Source organism: Ranitomeya variabilis, chromosome 7 (genome assembly GCF_051348905.1).
Source record: "Ranitomeya variabilis isolate aRanVar5 chromosome 7, aRanVar5.hap1, whole genome shotgun sequence".
NCBI lineage: Eukaryota > Metazoa > Chordata > Amphibia > Anura > Dendrobatidae > Ranitomeya > Ranitomeya variabilis.
Genome location: NC_135238.1, coordinates 52,424,427 through 52,444,670, shown reverse-complemented (window position 1 = coordinate 52,444,670; position 20,244 = coordinate 52,424,427). Strand labels below are relative to the sequence as shown.

The following is a 20,244-nucleotide window of genomic DNA, read 5'->3' as shown; positions in this document are numbered from 1 at the left end:
ATCACCCCCTTAGTTAGGAAAAAATAATAAAATTTAAAAAATGTATTTATTTCCATTTTCCCATTAGGGTTAGGGCTAGGTTTAGGGTTAGGGCTAGGGTTAGGATTAGGGCTAGGGTTAGGGCTAGGGTTATGGTTAGAGCTAGGGTTAGGGCTAGGGTTGGGGCTAGGGTTAGGGCTAGGGTTTCAGTTAGAATTGGAGGTTTCCACTGTTTAGGCACATCAGGGGCTCTCCAAACGCGACATGGCGTCCGATCTCAATTCCAGCCAATTCTGCCTTGAAAAAGTAAAACAGTGCTCCTTCCCTTTTGAGCTCTCCCGTGTGCCCAAACAGGGGTTTACCCCAACATATGGGGCATCAGCGTAGTCAGGACAAATTGGACAACAACTTTTGGGGTTCAATTTCTCTTGTTACCCTTGGGAAAATAAAAATTTTGGGGGCTAAAAAACATTTTTGTGGGAAAAAAATGATTTTTTTTTTTCACGGCTCTGCGTTATAAACTGTAGTGAAACACTTGGGGGTTCAAAGTTTTCAAAACACATCTAGATAAGTTCCTTGGGGGGTCTAGTTTCCAATATGGGGCCACTTGTGGGGGGTTTCTACTGTTTAGTTACATCAGAGGCTCTGCAAATACAATGTGACGCCTGCAGACCAATCCATCTAAGTCTGCATTCCAAATGGCGCTCCTTCCCTTCCGAGCTCTGCCATGTGCCCAAACGGTGGTCCCCCCCCCTCATATGGGGTATCAGCGTACTCAGGACAAATTGCAAAACAACTTTTGGGGTCCAATTCTCTTACCCTTGGGAAAATAAAAAATTGGGAGCGAAAAGATCATTTTTGTGAAAAATATGATTTTTTATTTTTACGGCTCTGCATTATAAACCTCTGTGAAGCACTTGGTGGGTAAATGTGCTCACCATACATCTAGATAAGTTCCTTAGGGGGTCTACTTTCTAAAATGGTGTCACTTGTGGGGGGTTTCAATGTTTAGGCACATCAGGGGCTCTCCAAACGCAACATGGCGTCCCATCTCAATTCCAGTCAGTTTTGCATTGAAAAGTCAAATGGCGCTCCTTCGCTTCCAAGCTCTGCCATGCGCCCAAACAGTGGTTTACCCCCACATATGGGGTATCAGCGTACTCAGGACAAATTGTACAACAACTTTTGGGGTCCATTTTCTCCTGTCACCCTTGGTAAAATAAAACAAATTGGAGCTGAAGTAAATTTTGTGTGAAAAAAAGTGAAATGTTCATTTTTATTTAAACATTCCAAAAACTCCCGTGAAACATCTGAAGGGTTAATAAACTTCTTGAATGTGGTTTTGAGCACCTTGAGGGGTGCAGTTTTTAGAATGGTGTCACACTTGGTTATTTTCTATCATATAGACCCCTCAAAATGACTTCAAATGTGATGTGGTCCCTAAAATAAAAATGGTGTTGTAAAAATGAGAAATTGCTGGACAACTTTTAACCCTTATAACTCCCTAACAAACAAAAATTTTGGCTCCAAAACTGTGCTGATGTAAAGTAGACGTGTGGGAAATGTTACTTATTAAGTATTTTGTGTGACATATCTCTGTGATTTAATTGCATAAAAATTCAAAGTTGGAAAATTGCGAAATTTTCAAAATTTTCCGTTTTTTTTCACAAATAAACGCAGGTAATATCAAATAAATTTTATCACTATCATGAAGTACAATATGTCACGAGAAAACAATGTCAGAATCACCGGGATCCGTTGAAGCGTTCCAGAGTTATAACCTCATAAAGGGACAGTGGTCAGAATTGTAAAAATTGGCCCGGTCATTAACGTGCAAACCACCCTTGGGGCTTAAGGGGTTAAGATTAACTTATTTAGTAGTGGAGAATCCCTTTTAGAATCCCTGAATTGCGTTGCCCTAGGTAATATATAACTGTTTTTTTGCTTTTTAAATCATAGACTTCAGAACATCACACACATCATCTTCACCTACACAAAAGTAAGTATCTCTGGAGGAAACAGTAACTGGATATAAAAAGACATAAAATGTCAGAGCAGGTTTATTCAGACTGGCATGGCTTTTAATAAACTTGGATCAGTTTTATACTGACTTGGCGTCTGAAAATTAAATCTATACCTCTTATGAGCAGGTGCAGATTTGCGACAAAATACTCAACACTTGATGGATCTGTCTAAGGCCACGTTCACGTTTAGTATTTGGTCAGTTTTTTACCTCAGTATTTCTCTGCCAAAACCAGGAGTGGGTGATAAATCCAGAAGTGGTGACGTGTTTCTATTATACTTTCCCTCTGATTGTTCCACTCCTGGTTTTGGCTTACAAATACTGAGGTAAAATTCTCACCAAATACTGAACGTGTGAACGTGGTCTAAAGATTGTTGTCTGTCCCCTCCTGCGTACTCCACTTTACTTTTTTTAACTTTTGGAAAAAAATAAAAAAATGTGAGAAATTAGCAATTTTTTTTTATGTTTGTATGATATTATTTGTAACTTTTGGAGACCCAAAACTGTTTTTAAGCTAATAAATGTGGCGTAATGTATTCCTCTTCTTTATAGGAGAAGCATCTTTGGAATCAGGTGGGAGGCGATCACCTAACGCAGTAAGTGTGAAAATTCCAACAGCTTGTGAGGAACAAGTATACTTCCGGCCACATTCCAACTAGACGTTTTTGTTTGCCCGTCTAGTCGGCACGTAGCCGCATGTATGCAAATCACATACTGTCACATGCCTGCCTCTCCAAGTGCCAGCACCAGAGAATCCCCACAGTGTTCAGTGCACGCGCTGTAAGGGTATGTTTCCATGGTCAGGATTGGCTCAGTATTTGCTCAGGATTTGACGCAAGTGAAATCTGCATCTGAGGACACTGGCAGGTCACCTCGCGCGAGTGTCTCACATCAACACCTGGCACTGCCGCCGGCACTTGGACCAACGTGTGCGGCTGCATAGAAATAACGACATGATAATGACCCCAAACACACTTTCAAAATGACCACTGCCTTACTAAAAAAACTGAGGGTAAAGGTGCTGGACTGGCCAAGCATGTCTCCAGTCTTAAACCCTATTGTGCATCTGTGAGGCATCCTCAAACGGAAGGTGGAGGAGAGAGAGGTCTCCAACATCCACCAGCTCCGTGATGTCATCACAGAAGAGCCACCTGTGAAGATGCCCAAAAGAGTTAAGGCAGTGCTTGAAAATAATGGTGGACACACAAAATATTGACACTTTGGGCAAAATTCTACCATTTTACATAGGGGTGTACTCACTTTTTGCTGCCAGCGATTTAGACATTTAAGGCTGTGTGTTGAGATATTTTGAGGACATGCCAAATTTACACTGTTATACAAGAGGCACACTAGTATGCTAGCATTACAGTACAGTACTGTTATGAACTATACTTTTGGGCTCCCTCTTGTGGTCACTCGCGGTATGGCTCTTGTATACTCTTTCCCCAGGTTGGTAGTCACCTGGTTCGTTAACACTCTGGGTGTTTCTATTTAAACTTCCTGGAGTCTTAGTCCATTGCCTGGCATCCATGTAATCAGTCCTTGTCTGGTTGCTCTTGTCTACTGGTCCTGATTTTTGCAACATAAGCTAAGTCCTGCTTTCTTGTTTTTTGTTATTTGTATTATTCTGTTTTTTGTCCAGCTTGTTCATAATGTGATTCCTGATTTTGCTGGAAGCTCTAAGGGGGCTGATATTCTCCCCCCATACCGTTAGTCGGTACGGGGGTTCTTGGATATTCAGCGTGGATATTTTTGTAGGGTTTTCCGCTGACCACATAAGTCCGCTTTCTATATTTCTGCTATTATTTAGTGGGCCTCTCTTTGCTGAATCTAGTTCATACTTACGTTTGTCCTTTCCTCTTACCTCACCGTTATTATTTGTTGGGGGCCTGTATCTGCTTTGGGGTACCTTTCTCTGGAGGCAAGTGAGGTCTGTATTTTCTCTGAAAGGGTTAGTTAGATCTCCGGCTGGCGCGAGACGTCTAGAACCAACGTAGGTACGTTCCCCGGCTGCTATTAGTTGTGGGCTAGGATCAGGTATGTGGTCAGCTCAGTTACCACCTCCCTAAGAGCTAGTTTTTATGTTTGCAGACTTTGCTGAAGACCCTGAGATCCTCTGCCATTAGGATCACAACACAGTACACTAGCATTGTATCAAAGTATCAGATCCTCAGTGTTGTCCCATGAAAAGATATAATAAAATATTTACAAAAATGTGAGGGGTGTACTCACTTTTGTGAGCTATAGCATATATACAGCATGTGAAATAAGTATTGAACACGTCACCAATTTTCTACTTAAATATATTTCTGAAAGGTGCTATTGATATGAAATTCTCATCAGATGTCAATTATGACCCATCCAATCCACCCAGGCAAAGCCATCAAACTATACAGTAGTTGTCCATAAATTAAGTAAAGTTATGTTGAATAATGAGAAATGACACAGGGGAAAGTATTGAACACGCTTACTGAAATGTATTTAATACTTCATACAAAAGCCTTTGTTGGTGAGGATAGCTTCAAGATGTCTCCTGTATGGAGAAACTAGTTGCATGCATTGCTCAGGTGTGATTTTGGTCCATTCTTCCACACAAACACTCTTCAAATCCTGAAGGTCCTGTGTGCTCCTTCTATGAACTCTGAGCTTTAGTTCCTTCCATAAGTTTCTATTGGATTCAGGTCAGGTGATTGGCTCGGCCATTCTAGCAGCTTAATTTTTTTCTCTGAAACCAGAGTTTCTTTGGCTGTGTGTTTGGGATAATAGTCTTGCTGAAACGTCCACCCTCTTCTCATCTTCACCATCCTGGTACATGGCAGATTTTTATCAAGAATGTCTGTGTACATTTGTCCATTCATCCTCCCTTCAATCTTATGACGTTTGCCAGTGTCATATGCTGAAAAACAGTCCCACACCATGATATTCAAAACTCCAAACTTAACTGTTGATAATTCTTTTCACTGCTCTGTCTGAAATCTTGCAAGGAGCACCTGGTTGTGGTCAGTTTATGGTAAAATGATGTTCTTTCCTCTTCCAGATTATGGCTCCAACAGTGCTCACTGGAACCTTCAGTAGTTTAGAAATGTTTCTGTAACAAATGACATCAGTACGTTTTGCAACAATAAGGTTGCAAAGGTCTTGAGACAGCTCAATGGTTTTACCGATCATGAGATACCTCTTGTGTAACACCTTGGTAATGAGTCACCTTTTTATAGGCCATCAGCTGAACCAGCTGATATTTTTACTAAGTAACAGGGTTGCTTTTTAATTACCGATAGATTTTTTGCTGGTGTCATGAATTTCCATGGCTTTTTGCGCCTCTCTTTCTGTGTTCAATACCTTTTCCCCCGTGCCATGTCTCTTTATTACACATGACTTAATTTATGGACATCTATGGTTTGATTTCTTTGCCTGTGTGGATTGGATGGGTTGATATCGACATCTGGTGCAAATTTCATGTCAATAAGCGCCTTTAGAAATACATTTACTTAGAAAATTGGTGATATGTTCAATACTTATTTCACCCGCTGTGAATATACTGTACTGTATATATAATAATAATAATAATCTTTATTTTTTTTATACCGCTAACATATTCCGCAGCGCTTTTACAGACATTGTCATTGCTGTCCCCAATGCAATACAGACACACAGAGTGGCGTGCAAAAGTAGTCACCCTCCTTTGGCATTGTTCATGTTTTGCTACCTCAAAACCTGTAATTTCACTTTTTTTTTACAGTTTTCATCAGTTCATGTAAAGAACATGCATTTCCTTTTTATTGTGAAGAAAACAACAAATAGGACAAAATAATTGAAAACTTCAGTATGCATAACTATTGACCCCCTCTAAAGTCAGTACTTTGTAGATCCTCCTTTTGTGACAATTACAACTGCAAGTTGCTTTGGGTAAGTTTCTATGAGCCACTATGAAACAAAAAAAGAGAGAAAGCGCTCCTTGTGCGGGTCAAATGGAAACTGACAGAATCCCAGTGATTAGTGGTGTTCACCTGGATGGGTTGTGCAGCTTCAGGCACAACATTGGGAATGGCAAAGAACGGATCTCCAGTGGTGGCAGCTCCACCCGCTGGATCCAATCCGAGGATCCAGAGCTGGGAACAAAGAATGTAGAAAGGCCGGGGCTCTGGATAACACTGTATATGCCTGAAGGAGGAGCTAGATCAGCTCTGAAAAACGTAGCATCAACAAATTTATTATATGGTCAATTATTTATGGCACCTACTTTTCACTTAGAACCGGTGGCAGTGCTATTTCAGGGCCCCTGCTTTTCTACATTCTTTGCATCTTGCCACTGGGATTTTTGCCCATTCCTCAAGGCAAAACTGCTCCAGTTCCTTCAAGTTAGATGGCTTCCTCTGGTGAACAGCAATCTTCAAGTCTGACCACAGATTCTCTGTTGGACTAAGATCTAAGCTTAGAGTAGTCCACTCCAAAACATTTACATATTTCCCCTTAAACTACTCGACTGTTGATTTAGCAATATGCTTTGGGTCATTGTCTTGTTGATGAACCTCTGTCCCAGTCTCAAATCATGGATAGACTGAAACAGGTTTTTCTCAAGAATATCCCTATATTTTGCACCATCCGTCTTCTCTGTCCTTGCTACTGAAAAACATCCCCACAGCATGATACTGCCACCACCACGTTTGACTGTGGGGATGGTGTTCTTGGAGTGATGAGCTGGTAAAAAGTTTAATTTTGGTCTCAACTGACCACAGCACCTTACGCCATACATTTAAGGAGTCTCCCACAAGTCTTTTGGCAAAATCAATACAAGGCTTACAATTTTTGTTTGTAAGTAAAAGCTTTTTTTCTGCCCACTCTTCCATAAAGGCCATCTCTATGGAGTGTACGGCGTATTGTCATCGTATGGACAGATAGTCCAGTCTCTGCATGGGATTTCTACAGCTCCTTGAGGATTGCATTTGGTCTCTGTACTACCTCCCTGAATAATGCCTTTCTTGCCCAGGCTGAGAGTTATGGTGGGCTTCCCTCTCTTGGCAGGTTTGTTGTGGTACCATGTTCTATCCATTTGGAGATCTCCTTGGTCTTCATGGTGTTTGGTTCGTTGTGCCTCTTAATGGTGTTGCAGCATCTGTGGCCTTTCAGAACGGGTAAAGTGTATATACTGACAGACATGTGACACTTAGATTGCACATAGGTGGACATCCTGTTACTAAGTATGCGAGTTATGAAGGTAATTACTTGCACCAGAAATTTTTAGGGGCTTCATAGCAAAAGGAGTGAATATATATATATATATATATATATATACACTCATTGGCCACTTTATTAGGTACACCTGTCCAACTTCTTGTTAACACTTAATTTCTAATCAGCCAATCACATGGCGGCAACTCAGTGCATTTAGGCATGTAGACATGGTCAAGACAATCTCCTGCAGTTCAAACCGAGCATCAGTATGGGGAAGAAAGGTGATTTGAGTGCCTTTGAACGTGGCATGGTTGTTGGTGCCAGAAGGGCTGGTCTGAGTATTTCAGAAACTGCTGATCTACTGGGATTTTCACGCACAACCATCTCTAGGGTTTACAGAGAATGGTCCGAAAAAGAAAAAAAATCCAGTGAGCGGCAGTTCTGTGGGCGGAAATGCCTTGTTGATGCCAGAGGTCAGAGGAGAATGGGCAGACTGGTTCGAGCTGATAGAAAGGCAACAGTGACTCAAATCGCCACCTGTTACAACCAAGGTAGGCCTAAGAGCATCTCTGAACGCACAGTGCGTCGAACTTTGAGGCAGATGGGCTACAGCAGCAGAAGACCACACCGGGTACCACTCCTTTCAGCTAAGAACAGGAAACTGAGGCTACAATTTGTACAAGCTCATCGAAATCGGACAGTAGAAGATTGGAAAAACGTTGCTTGGTCTGATGAGTCTCGATTTCTGCTGCGACATTCGGATGGTAGGGTCAGAATTTGGCGTAAACAACATGAAAGCATGGATCCATCCTGCCTTGTATGGAGCATCTTTGGGATGTGCAGCCGACAAATCTGCGGCAACTGTGTGATGCCATCATGTCAATATGGACCAAAATCTCTGAGGAATGCTTCCAGCACCTTGTTGAATCTATGCCACGAAGAATTGAGGCAGTTCTGAAGGCAAAAGGGGTCCAACCCGTTACTAGCATGGTGTACCTAATAAAGTGGCCGGTGAGTGTATATATATATATATATATATATATATATATATATATAGCAATGAAAAAGAAGAAAATGAGGGCACTCACCAATCTTTCACGTTCTTAGTCCTTTATTGCAACACGATCCAGTTAAAACACATGGCCGGGGAAGAGAGAGAGCCGAAGCCCGTGTGAGCAGGCGAGAGACGACAGCTGTTTCGCGCTGTGCTTTGCGCTTCTACAGGTCAGCTTGTGCATAGGTGAAACAGTGGAAATGTAGTGCCGGCCATGACACCGCCCACCACTGTGTCCCCTCCCACAAACCAAACGATACATACATACTTTAAAAAGCACACTTAAAACCATTAACGCAACCTTAGTTGGTAACAAAACCTTTTGGCAGAGCAGACAATTGGAGACATTTAAAGTTATTCTAGGAACCACAGTTAATCTTTAGAAAGCATAAAGGGTTAATCTTTAGAAAGCATAAAGGGTTAAGCCCTCGCCGCTACCAACAGCGCACAAGACACTGCAGAATGCACTTCTGCCATAATATTCACAAAATTACCCCCCAACATCGGTATAAACGTCAGCAAAAAGCAAAGAAACAAAAAAAAAAAAAAAAAATCCAAACAATTCTTTAAAAAGTCTGGGATAGGATCGCTCACCGAGCCCCTGTCCCAGTACATTGATTGGCTGTTGCGTCCCATGTTGAAAGATATTCCTGCTTATTTGAAGGATACTAACTCTTTTCTGTATGGTATCCAAGATGTCGAATGGCAGGAGAATTATTCCCTGGCTTCGATAGATGTCGAAAGTTTATATACCAGGATCCCCCAAAAAATAGGGGTTGAGGTTGTCAATCAGATTTTGTGCACCATGGGAAAGAGCCAGAATTTTATTGGCTTTGTGTGTGAGGGTTTGGAGTTCATCCTCACGCATAACGCGTTTATGTTCTTAGATGATTGGTATGTACAGTCAGTGGGGACTGCGATGGGGACTCCGGCAGTTTGTACCTTCGCAAATTTGTTTTTGGGGCTCTTTGAGGAGAAATATGTGTACGCAAATAAAAATAATTTTTTGCATCATATAAAGTTTTATCAGAGATATATCGACGATGTGGTATTGATTTGGGATGGAACAGAAGAGGCTTTCAATAGTTTTGTAACTTACCTTAATCAGAGTAATAATATGAACATGGCCTTCACGTCAGTTTTCGGAGGGCAGCGGTTGGAGTTCCTGGATGTCCTGGTGGAAATTAAGGACAATAAGATCTGTACGTCGCTTTATCGTAAGCCAGTAGCAGGTAACACCATGTTACATTTTAATAGTTTCCACCCAATGCATACAAAACGCTCTTTGCCCTATAGTCAGTTTCTGAGAGTGAGTAGGGTTAATAATACTGATGAGGGTTTTGATCGGCAGCTAAATGAGATGGAGACTAGATTCAAACAAAGAGGGTATCCTGATAGGGCTTTAATGACAGAAAAGGAAAAAGTGAGAAGTGAGAGGAGTTGCATAAGCAAGAACGTAAGGAAGGTGCCTTCTAATAGGGTTGACGTAGAGAGAAGGTTTACCTTCAGTTTTCAATATAGCAATATGGACCAGCAAATCAGATTAGCCATTAAGAAAAATTGGCATATCTTAGGTCGGGACAAGGAGTTGGCTGAGGTAGTGTCTAGGGGTCCCCTCATAGCGAATAAACGGAGCGTCAGACTAAGGGACAGATTAGTGAGGAATCGAGTAGTTAAGTCAAATCAGAACTGGCTGAACACCGCTATCCCCAAAGGTAATTTCAGGTGTGGGCATTGCCCTTGGTGTAAGCAACATGTAACTGACCGGACTCTTCATATAGGTGCAGTGAAGCACACGGTTAAAGATTTCATCACATGCAGGACAGATCACGTAGTATACGTTGTTTTCTGTCCTTGCAGGTATTACTATGTGGGAAAGACGATCCGGCCACTATATGTTCGTTTCCGCGAGCATTGCAAATCGATTGTCTCAGGGAAAGGTGTTCCACGGTTAATTACACGTTAGGGATACACATGGCGGTGATGCAGGGGTCCTCTCCTTCGCCGGGATTGAGAAAGTCAGTCTGCCGGCGCAAGGAGGTGATCTGGATAATCTGCTCCTCAGATGTGAGACGAGATGGATCCTGCGCAGTGAAGCATTGGGGCCACTAGGTTTCAATGACCGTGTGGATATGTCGATATTTCTTTAATGATTTGCTGCTTGAAAAAAAGGAAAATTTTTTTTTTTTTTTTGTTTCTTTGCTTTTTGCTGACGTTTATACCGATGTTGGGGGGTAATTTTGTGAATATTATGGCAGAAGTGCATTCTGCAGTGTCTTGTGCGCTGTTGGTAGCGGCGAGGGCTTAACCCTTTATGCTTTCTAAAGATTAACCCTTTATGCTTTCTAAAGATTAACTGTGGTTCCTAGAATAACTTTAAATGTCTCCAATTGTCTGCTCTGCCAAAAGGTTTTGTTACCAACTAAGGTTGCGTTAATGGTTTTAAGTGTGCTTTTTAAAGTATGTATGTATCGTTTGGTTTGTGGGAGGGGACACAGTGGTGGGCGGTGTCATGGCCGGCACTACATTTCCACTGTTTCACCTATGCACAAGCTGACCTGTAGAAGCGCAAAGCACAGCGCGAAACAGCTGTCGTCTCTCGCCTGCTCACACGGGCTTCGGCTCTCTCTCTTCCCCGGCCATGTGTTTTAACTGGATCGTGTTGCAATAAAGGACTAAGAACGTGAAAGATTGGTGAGTGCCCTCATTTTCTTTTTCATTGCTACATATTTATGGACACATTTTCATTGAGGTGCACCACCAAGTCACCACTGTATGGTTTGTCCATCCGAAGTCTGCACAAATGCACCTTGACTAGAGCCTATGAGAAGTCGTTAAGACACAGGCAGTGCCGCTCTTCTCCTTTTTTCTTTTTATATATATATATATATATATATATATATATATATATATATATATATATATATATATATATATATATATATATACATGCCAATTTAAACTATTTGATCTCATAAATTGAATTTATATTTTTCTCACATCACTTCACCAACGTAGACTATTTAGTGCTGATGCATCACACACAAATCGGATTACAAAATATTTAAACACAGGTTGTAATGTAACAAAATAGGTTAACCGCCAAGAGGGGTGAATACTTTCGCAAGCCACTGTATACACACAAACAGTATGCATATATACTTGTATGCATACTATCATTACATGGCAGGAAATTTGTGCAGCTTGGTATATTACACTATTGACTTGGGAACAATAATAAACTTGTTTCCATGGGCCAAATAAATCTTGCCGGCATTGATAGCATGTTGTCATTGTTACCAGAAAGCCATAATAATAATAAAGTTTGTATCTGACATTCGTCTCTTTGTGGTTGAGGATTTACAATCGCACTTTTGGGATTTGCATCCATGGATACATGTACGGTCTCTGTGTAAACTGCAGGTTCCAACAACAAGTGAGAACATAGATTATGAAATCGCTGTTTACACCACAGTCAGCGTTCAAGAAACATCACCCTCCATGTTTATACGACTATATGGAAAAAGCGAGAGAACACACACACTTTCCCTTCAAGATCCATTGGCCAACACCATTACATCCAGTGCAGAACAGGTAAGAGCTGGGCTCTCCTTTGATCGATCATGAGAAAACAGTCAGCTTAAGGGCTCGTTCAGATGAGTGTATCATGCACCACGGACCGCCCATGAGGAGCACACATACCCATTACAGCCAATGTGCCATTGCACATGGTCGACTGACAATACGGACCAATGGTTTGCGTGCAAAAAAAAAGACTCGCAGAATGCACTATTCCAAATTACGGACCAGACTAGTGCATGTAAATAGCAAGTGGCTCCTGCACTCGTCCGCTCTGCAAACAAGCACATGGAATCGGTCACGTCCACAATTTGCGAACATGACTGGTCGGATTTAGTACCCAGTCTTAGGGGTTGTGTCACAATGACTCATTTTAATACTCAAGCCATCGATGGGATCAACTGACCACCTTTTTTCCCACCTGATCCAGTTTTAGAAAACTTGTTATTGCTACACTTAGCCATACATTTCCTTTACAGCCACTTTGCTCTGACTCATGGAGGTGGGTCCCAAATCATCCAATGTTAATCAGTAACTTAGGCTACACCTTCCGGGATATCAGATATCAACCTATTATCAGCCTAGACTACAATAGATATCTATAATAACAATTTTAAATTCACCTTGAGAAAGCTAACGGCGAAACGTACGTCGGAGATTTGGATTTTCTTCGTTCTTGTCAATTACTCTTCTGACACATTGTGTGTTTGCATCTGACAGTTCTATTTAATTATTTTCACTTTACCCCACTGTGGTATACCACAAGTATTAAATGTGTATAATTGTATTATTCTGCCTATATATTGTCCTATGCACATCCACTTTGTTTAATATTGAGTATTTTTGACCATGTATTTTATACCCATTTACATGATACATTTTTCCACAATTTTCCTCCGTATGATTCTCCCTATTTTTAGTATTGTCTTTAATGTCATTTTTTGTATGTTCTAAATAAACTGAATTCTTAGTATATTCTTTATTAAGCGGCTATGTGTTTTCCATAGGTTTTACAATTGAATTCATTACCAAAGTTACGAGATACATAGAGACTTGAAACGCTTCTTATAAAATAGTGTACTGTACCATTTTTATTCTCTTACAGGCTTTTACTTTTCATGTCAAGGCTAAAGATGTTGGAGAAGTGACTGATTTATCCGTAAGAATTAACAAAAAAGATAAAGGTAGGTAGGTTTATGGGATGGCACCAACCTGGCCCTGACAATTCTGTGAAATTCTGCCATAAATAATTAGGGGCACCTAGCCTGTATGAGCAGTTTTTGAGCAATACAGACAGGTGTTCTTGGTGCAGCGCAGAGCAAAGGAACAGTGGAGTAAAGTTGTGACAGGACGCTACCAGCCTTAAATGGGTTGTCCAGGCTTGTAGCTCAGTTCTGCAGGCACTTTATGTGACTGCAGACTTGTGAGTCCTAACAGTGTGCAGTGTATGAGCTGTCAGGATTCTCCAGTGCCATGTGACTGCAAGTATAGAATTTGCATACATGCGGTCACTTGCCAACTAGACGTGCGCAGACTCACTCAACACAAGTGAATTGAGCAAGGCAGGACTAGTTGGAATATGATGGAAGTATGGAAATCACATTCTTGCAGTTACATGATCTCCCAGCATCAGTGAATCTTGACAATGTGCCTTGTGCATGCTGTGAGGATTCACAAGTTTGCAGTCACATGGAATAACTGCGAGTTTGAGCCCCAAGCCAGAAAACCTCTTTTAATACTCCCGCAAGCACCATCCTGCTAACTGAGCTGGGTTTACATAATCCAGGCTTGTGACGTCATTGGAGCGACACAGAAGAGATGGGACTGTCTGGCAACTCTCAGCACTGGGACAGGTGAACACTTTAGCAGACTGTTCAATTCCATATATCAGTGATATCCACTAGTAAAGCTATTTACTATGTGGTTTACATTTTTTTTCGATGGGGATATGTGGATGTCATATCCCACTGTGCCTATAGTGACACATCACAACTATACATCAGAGGTGTACGCCAGCCTTGTTCAGTCTTCTGATCAATCCACGTTCAATAATGTTGGATCATTTATACTAACTTGAGCTAATATGCATATATTCCTTTTTTTCTTACAAGCCTGCATTTGGTACTGCAAGAAAATCACTGTAAAGAAGGGAACAAAAAAGTATGTGTTTCCGTATGATGACTGGCTATCACCATGTAAAACTATGAAGGCACCGGACATGCCTGCAACGACCAGAGCACGGACAGCAATGGATAGAGGTAACTGATAGTCATAGGAAAGTCATCTGGCTTTAAATCAAGTCATTGCCTAAAGGGTCAAAACAAGTGAAGATAATTTTTACACAAAATAAATAGGTATATAGTTTTGCCCAGATACTCTATGGCCCCAATTCTTCAAGACTATTGTTGTTCATGCCAGTCTTGATGAAGACACCCGGGGGAGTTAGAGGTGCTTGATACATGAAGAGTGGAACCCCTCTTAATGAATCAGGAGCATCTGACGAGTGGTGCGCACCTCCGTGTGCCTCGCCACAAATCTTACTCTTGTCAAGGGCTGGAGTAAGACTTCTGGTATAAGGAACGTCACAGCTCAAATTAGACGAGTTGTGGAGTCATGCCACTGTTCTGGCCATTTGGTGGAGTTGGGCGAAATTGCTGTGAAACCGCAAAAATGCGCAATATTTTTGTTCAGTTTCAAGTTGTGCAAACATTTTGCAACTTATCAGTGTTGCCAGATTTCTGGTGAAAGTACTTTAATAAATCGGGGCCTATAAGTCTTTCACCCATTTACAATATCTTTCTTTCCTGACTTGCAATAGTATAGGGATCTTGGAGTTTACTCTCCGTGTTCTCATCAGGCAATGTATAATTATATGGTTTTGTTACTACCATAAAATATATACCCTATTTGGAGAATGGTAATTTCATATGTTCTTATTTCCTGATATATTTTATATATTATTTAATTCTGTACTTTCCCTACATAATTTTGGGGGCAGCGATCTTACCTGAGCTGCTGCATGGTAGAACCAAAGATATGATTAACTTTAAGCACCGGGGCATAAAAAAACAACTCATGGGTTTCTATGAAAGAGTGTAGGGGCATGTTTTGTGACCTGATATCACTTTGCAAGAAAGTGGAGAGGGGAGCTGTACCTTCGCCTATAATCACCTCGATTTATCAGCTTACCTGAGGCCTTGTGCATAAGGCACAAGCCAGTCCCCATATTTGTGCGTATTGCAGCTCCAGACATCAGCCAAAACCCTCACCTTCCAGGACATCTATTACCTGTATAAAGGACATTTTATAGCATGTTTTTTCTGTATTTTTAGATACAAAAAACGTTCAGATGAAAAAAGAAAAGCATAGGCCAACCACAACCAAACCTCGAAGCCGCAAGACCAGTTCTTGTCTGGTACCTTCTGGGAAACTGGAGTTTCCACGCACACATGATGGAAAAGAAGAGACTGCTAAGGAAGTGAACAACAGTGTTTTAGATGATTCTAAGATAAGTATCAAGAAGTCAAACCAGTTACCAGGAGCTGCCAAAGGAACCCAATTGCTAAAAACAAAAACATTGATAAGAAGATATGGTCCAGCAAGAAGACCTCCGGGCAATGCGAGCTCTAAAAAAGCCAAAGTTTTTGTATGTTCGGGAAAGATTAATACAAGTAAAGAGACATCTTCTCAGGTCCCTTCCATAGTGGTTAACCCTTCTACCATTATAAAATCAGAAGATAGCAAGGGCCAAACTCTATTTGGTGAGGGCAGCTTGGATGATGTGACGTCGGGTAATACAAGTACGGACAGAGATCCGACAATGCAGAATAAAATACAATCTCCGAAATATAGCAGAGCTTGGAGTCCAACCAGCTATGTGTTCTTCGCTCTCGAAAACAAAGAGTCATCAATCATTCTTGAAGTGGATGGCTGTACAAAGAGATGTACACAAGTTGATCCTACTAGTGCAAAGTCAAGAATCAAACGGAGACTATCCTCCGAAAGTGCAAACAGCAAGTCACAGTATTCTGGTGAAAACAAAGAATACATAAGTTTTGATAAAGGATCTTCAGAACTTGCTTTACTACAAGAAATTCTCTCAGATTCTGGGAATAATGTGACCTCAAGCTCATTTGACTCTTGGCCTTTTTCCAGGTTTGAGAACAGTCAAGAAACAAGAGTTGAACATGGAGAACATGACGACATCAGTGAAGTTCATGGAGACTTTGCTGATATCAATGATTATAACAAGTTGAGCTCCACGCTAGATCGTGAAGCCATAATGACCACTGGTTACAGCTGTTCAACTGGAGAGCACAGCAGCTACGAGACCGATTCTTCGCTAGACGAGGAATACATCTTTTCAGATACATCACTTGATCTGAGTCTTTCAGAAGATGACAATATGCACTCCTCTTCTAAATTGGATGCTTTAGACGAAGGCCGAGAAGAACATAATGTTGATGTTATGGTATGTCCCGAGGCTATCCAAAATATCTAGGATTAATGACATTAAGATACATGTGGGAGGGCCTTTTGTGGTTGTATTGTTTAGAATGCTTATATAACCCTACAGTAATTCTCCTTAAAGGAAACCTGCCCCATCATTTTTAGCATCTAAACTGTCCCCAGTGCACATGTGCAGAAAACACTTTATATTGTTAGATCGTACCTTGTCATTTAGTCATAGGGGTGTGCTTCATTTCGTTCTTTTTTACTTACTTGGAGAAAAAAAAATCCAGAGTTTGTTAAAAAAAAAAAAAAAAATTGCGCCATTTTCCGATACCCGTAGCGTCTCCATTTTTCGAGATCTTGAGTTGTGTGAGGGCTTATTTTTTACGTTCCGAGCTGACGTTTTTAATGATACCATTTTGGCTCAGAGGTTATCTTTTGATCGCCCGCTATTGCATTTTAACCCCTTCATGACCCAGCCTATTTTGGCCTTAATGACCTTGCCGTTTTTTGCAATTCTGACCAGTGTCCCTTTATGAGGTAATAACTCAGGAACGCTTCAACGGATCCTAGCGATTCTGAGATTGTTTTTTCGTGACATATTGGGCTTCATGTTAGTGGTAAATTTAGGTCGATAATTTCTGAGTTTATTTGTGAAAAAAACGGAAATTTGGCAAAAATTTTGAAAATTTTGCAATTTTCACATTTTGAATTTTTATTCTGTTAAACCAGAGAGTTATGTGACACAAAATAGTTAATAAATAACATTTCCCACATGTCTACTTTACATCAGCTCAATTTTGGAAACAATTATTTTTTTTGCTAAGAAGTTATAAGGGTTAAAATTTGACCAGTGATTTCTCATTTTTACAACAAAATTTACAAAACCATTTTTTTTCGGGACCACCTCACATTTGAAGTCAGTTTGAGGGTTCTATATGGCTGAAAATACCCAAAAGTGACACCATTCTAAAAACTGCACCCCTCAAGGTGCTCAAAACCACATTCAAGAAGTTTATTAACCCTTCGGGTGTTTCACAGCAGCAGAAGCAACATGGAAGGAAAAAATGAACATTTAACTTTTTAGTCACAAAAATGATCTTTTAGCGAAATTTTTTTTATTTTCCCAAGGGTAAAAGGAGAAACTGGACCACGAACGTTGTTGTCCAATTTGTCCTGAGTACGCGGATACCTCATATGTGGGGGTAAACCACTGTTTGGGCGCACGGCAGGGCTCGGAAGGGAAGGAGCGCCATTTGACTTTTTCAATGAAAAATTGGCTCCAATCGTTAGCGGACACCATGTCGCGTTTGGAGAGCCCCCGTGTGCCTAAACATTGGAGCTCCCCCACAAGTGACCCCATTTTGGAAACTAGACCCCCCAAGGAACTTATCTAGAAGCATAGTGAGCACTTTAAACCCCCAGGTGCTTCACAAATTGATCCGTAAAAATGAAACAGTACTTTTTTTTCACAAAAAAATTATTTTAGCCTCAATTTTTTCATTTTCACATGGGCAACAGGATAAAATGGATCCTAAAATTTGTTGGACAATTTCTCCTGAGTACGCCGATACCTCATATGTGGGGGTAAACCACTGTTTGGGCACATGGTAAGGCTCGGAAGGGAAGGAGCGCCATTTGACTTTTTGAATGAAAAATTATCTCCATCGCTAGCAGACACCATGTCACGTTTGGAGAGCCCCTGTGTGCCAAAACATTGGAGCGCTCCCACAAGTGACCCCATTTTGGAAACTAGACCCCCCAAGGAACTTATCTAGAAGCATAGTGAGCACTTTAAACTCTCAGGTGCTTCACAAATTGATCCGTAAAAATGAAAAAGTACTTTTTTTTTCACACAAAATTTCTTTTAGCCTTAATTTTTTCATTTTCACATGGGCAACAGGATAAAATGGATCCTAAAATTTGTTGGGCAATTTCTCCTGAGTATGTTGATACCTCATATGTGGGGGTAAACCACTGTTTGGGTGCACGGCAAGGCTCGGAAGGGGAGGCGTGCCATTTGACTTTTTGAATGGAAAATTAGCTCCAATCGTTAGCGGACACCATGTCGCGTTTGGAGAGCCCCTGTGTGCCTAAACATTGGAGCTCCCCTACAAGTTACCCCATTTTGGAAACTAGACCCCCAAAGGAACTTATCTAGATGCATAGTGAGCACTTATAACCCCCAGGTGCTTCACAGAAGTTTATAACGCAGAGCCGTGAAAATAAAAAATAATTTTTCTTTCCTCAAAAATGATTTTTAGCCCAGAATTTTTTATTTTCCCAAGGGTAATAGGAGAAATTGGACCCCAAATGTTGTTGTCCAGTTTGTCCTGAGTACGATGATACCCCATATGTGGGGGTAAACCACTGTTTGGGCACACGTCAGGGCTCGGAAGGGAAGTAGTGACATTTGAAATGCAGACTTTGATGGAATGGTCTGCGGGCGTCACATTGCATTTGCAGAGCCCCTGATGTGCCTAAACAGTAGAAACACCCCACAAGTGACCCCATTTTGGAAACTAGACCCCCCAAGGAACTTATCTAGATGTGTGATGAGCACGTTCAACCCCCAAGTGCTTCACAGAAGTTTACAACGCAGAGCCGTGAAAATAAAAAATCATTTTTCTTTCCTCAAAAAAGATGTTTTAGCAAGCAATTTTTTATTTTCACAAGGGTAACAGGAGAAATTGGGCCCCAATGTTTGTTGCCCAGTTTGTTGTGAGTACAGTGATACCCCATATGTGGGGGTAAACCACTGTTTGGGCGCACGTCAGGGCTCGGAAGGGAAGTAGTGACATTTGAAATGCAGACTTTGATGGAATGGTCTGCGGGCGTCACGTTGCATTTGCAGAGCCCCTGATGTGCCTAAACAGTAGAAACACCCCACAAGTGACCCCATTTTGGAAACTAGACCCCCGAAGGAACTTATCTAGATGTGTGGTGAGCACTTTCAACCCCCAAGTGCTTCACAGAAGTTTATAACGCAGAGCCATGAAAATAAAAAATAATTGTTCTTTCCTCAAAAATTATGTCTTAGCAAGTAATTTTTTATTTTTGCAAGGGTAACAGGAGAAATTGGACCCCAACAATTGTTGCCCAGTTTGTCCTGAGTACGCTGGTACCCCAAATGTGGGGGTAAACCACTGTTTGGGCGCATGTCGGGGCTTGGAAGGGAGGGAGCACCATTTGACTTTTTGAATGCAAGATTGGCTGGAATCAATGGTGGCGCCATGTTGCGTTTGCAGAGCCCCTGATGTGCCTAAACAGTGGAAACCCCTCAATTCTAACTTCAACACTAACCCCAACACACCCCTAATCCTAATCCCAACTGTAGCCATAACCCTAATCCCAACCCTAACCCCAACACACCCCTAACCACAACCCTAACCCCAACACACCCGTAACCCTAATTCCAACCCTAATCCTAACCCTAATCCCAACCCTAACCCTAATCCCAACCCTAACCACAACTGTAACCCCAACACACCCGTAACCCTAACCACAAGCCTAATCTTAACCCTATTTCCAACCCTAGCCCTAATTCCAACCCTAACCCTAAGGGTATGTGCCCACGTTGCGGATTCGTGTAAGATTTTTCCGCACGATTTTTGAAAAATCTGCAGGTAAAAGGCACTGCGTTTTACCTGCGGATTTACAGCAGATTTCCAGTGTTTTTTTTTGTGCGGATTTCACCTGCGGATTCCTATTGAGGAACAGGTGTAAAACGCTGCGGAATCCGCACAAAGAATTGACATGCTGCGGAAAATACAACGCAGCATTTCTGCACGGAATTTTCCGCACCATGGGCACAGCGGATTTGGTTTTCCATAGGTGTACATGGTACTGTAAACCTGATGGAAAACTGCTACGAATTCACAGCGGCCAATCCGCTGCGGATCCGCGGCCAATCCGCTGCGGATCCGCAGCCAAATCCGCACATGCCATAACCCTACCCCTAACCCTACCTGTAACCCTAACCCTA

General features: G+C 41.5%; 1 protein-coding gene across 1 annotated transcript in view; it reads left to right on the top strand.

Annotated features, from left to right (window-relative positions):
• LOC143785940 (uncharacterized) overlaps positions 1 to 20,244 on the top strand; it is a 37,729-nt gene that overhangs the window by 8,389 nt on the left and 9,096 nt on the right. Inside the window, exons 6-11 of the mRNA XM_077275083.1 lie at positions 1,939 to 1,978; positions 2,555 to 2,598; positions 11,652 to 11,822; positions 12,913 to 12,991; positions 13,919 to 14,065; positions 15,140 to 16,278. Of these exons, the coding sequence (XP_077131198.1) occupies positions 1,939 to 1,978; positions 2,555 to 2,598; positions 11,652 to 11,822; positions 12,913 to 12,991; positions 13,919 to 14,065; positions 15,140 to 16,278 (1,620 nt within the window). The remainder of the gene's footprint in view (positions 1 to 1,938; positions 1,979 to 2,554; positions 2,599 to 11,651; positions 11,823 to 12,912; positions 12,992 to 13,918; positions 14,066 to 15,139; positions 16,279 to 20,244) is intronic.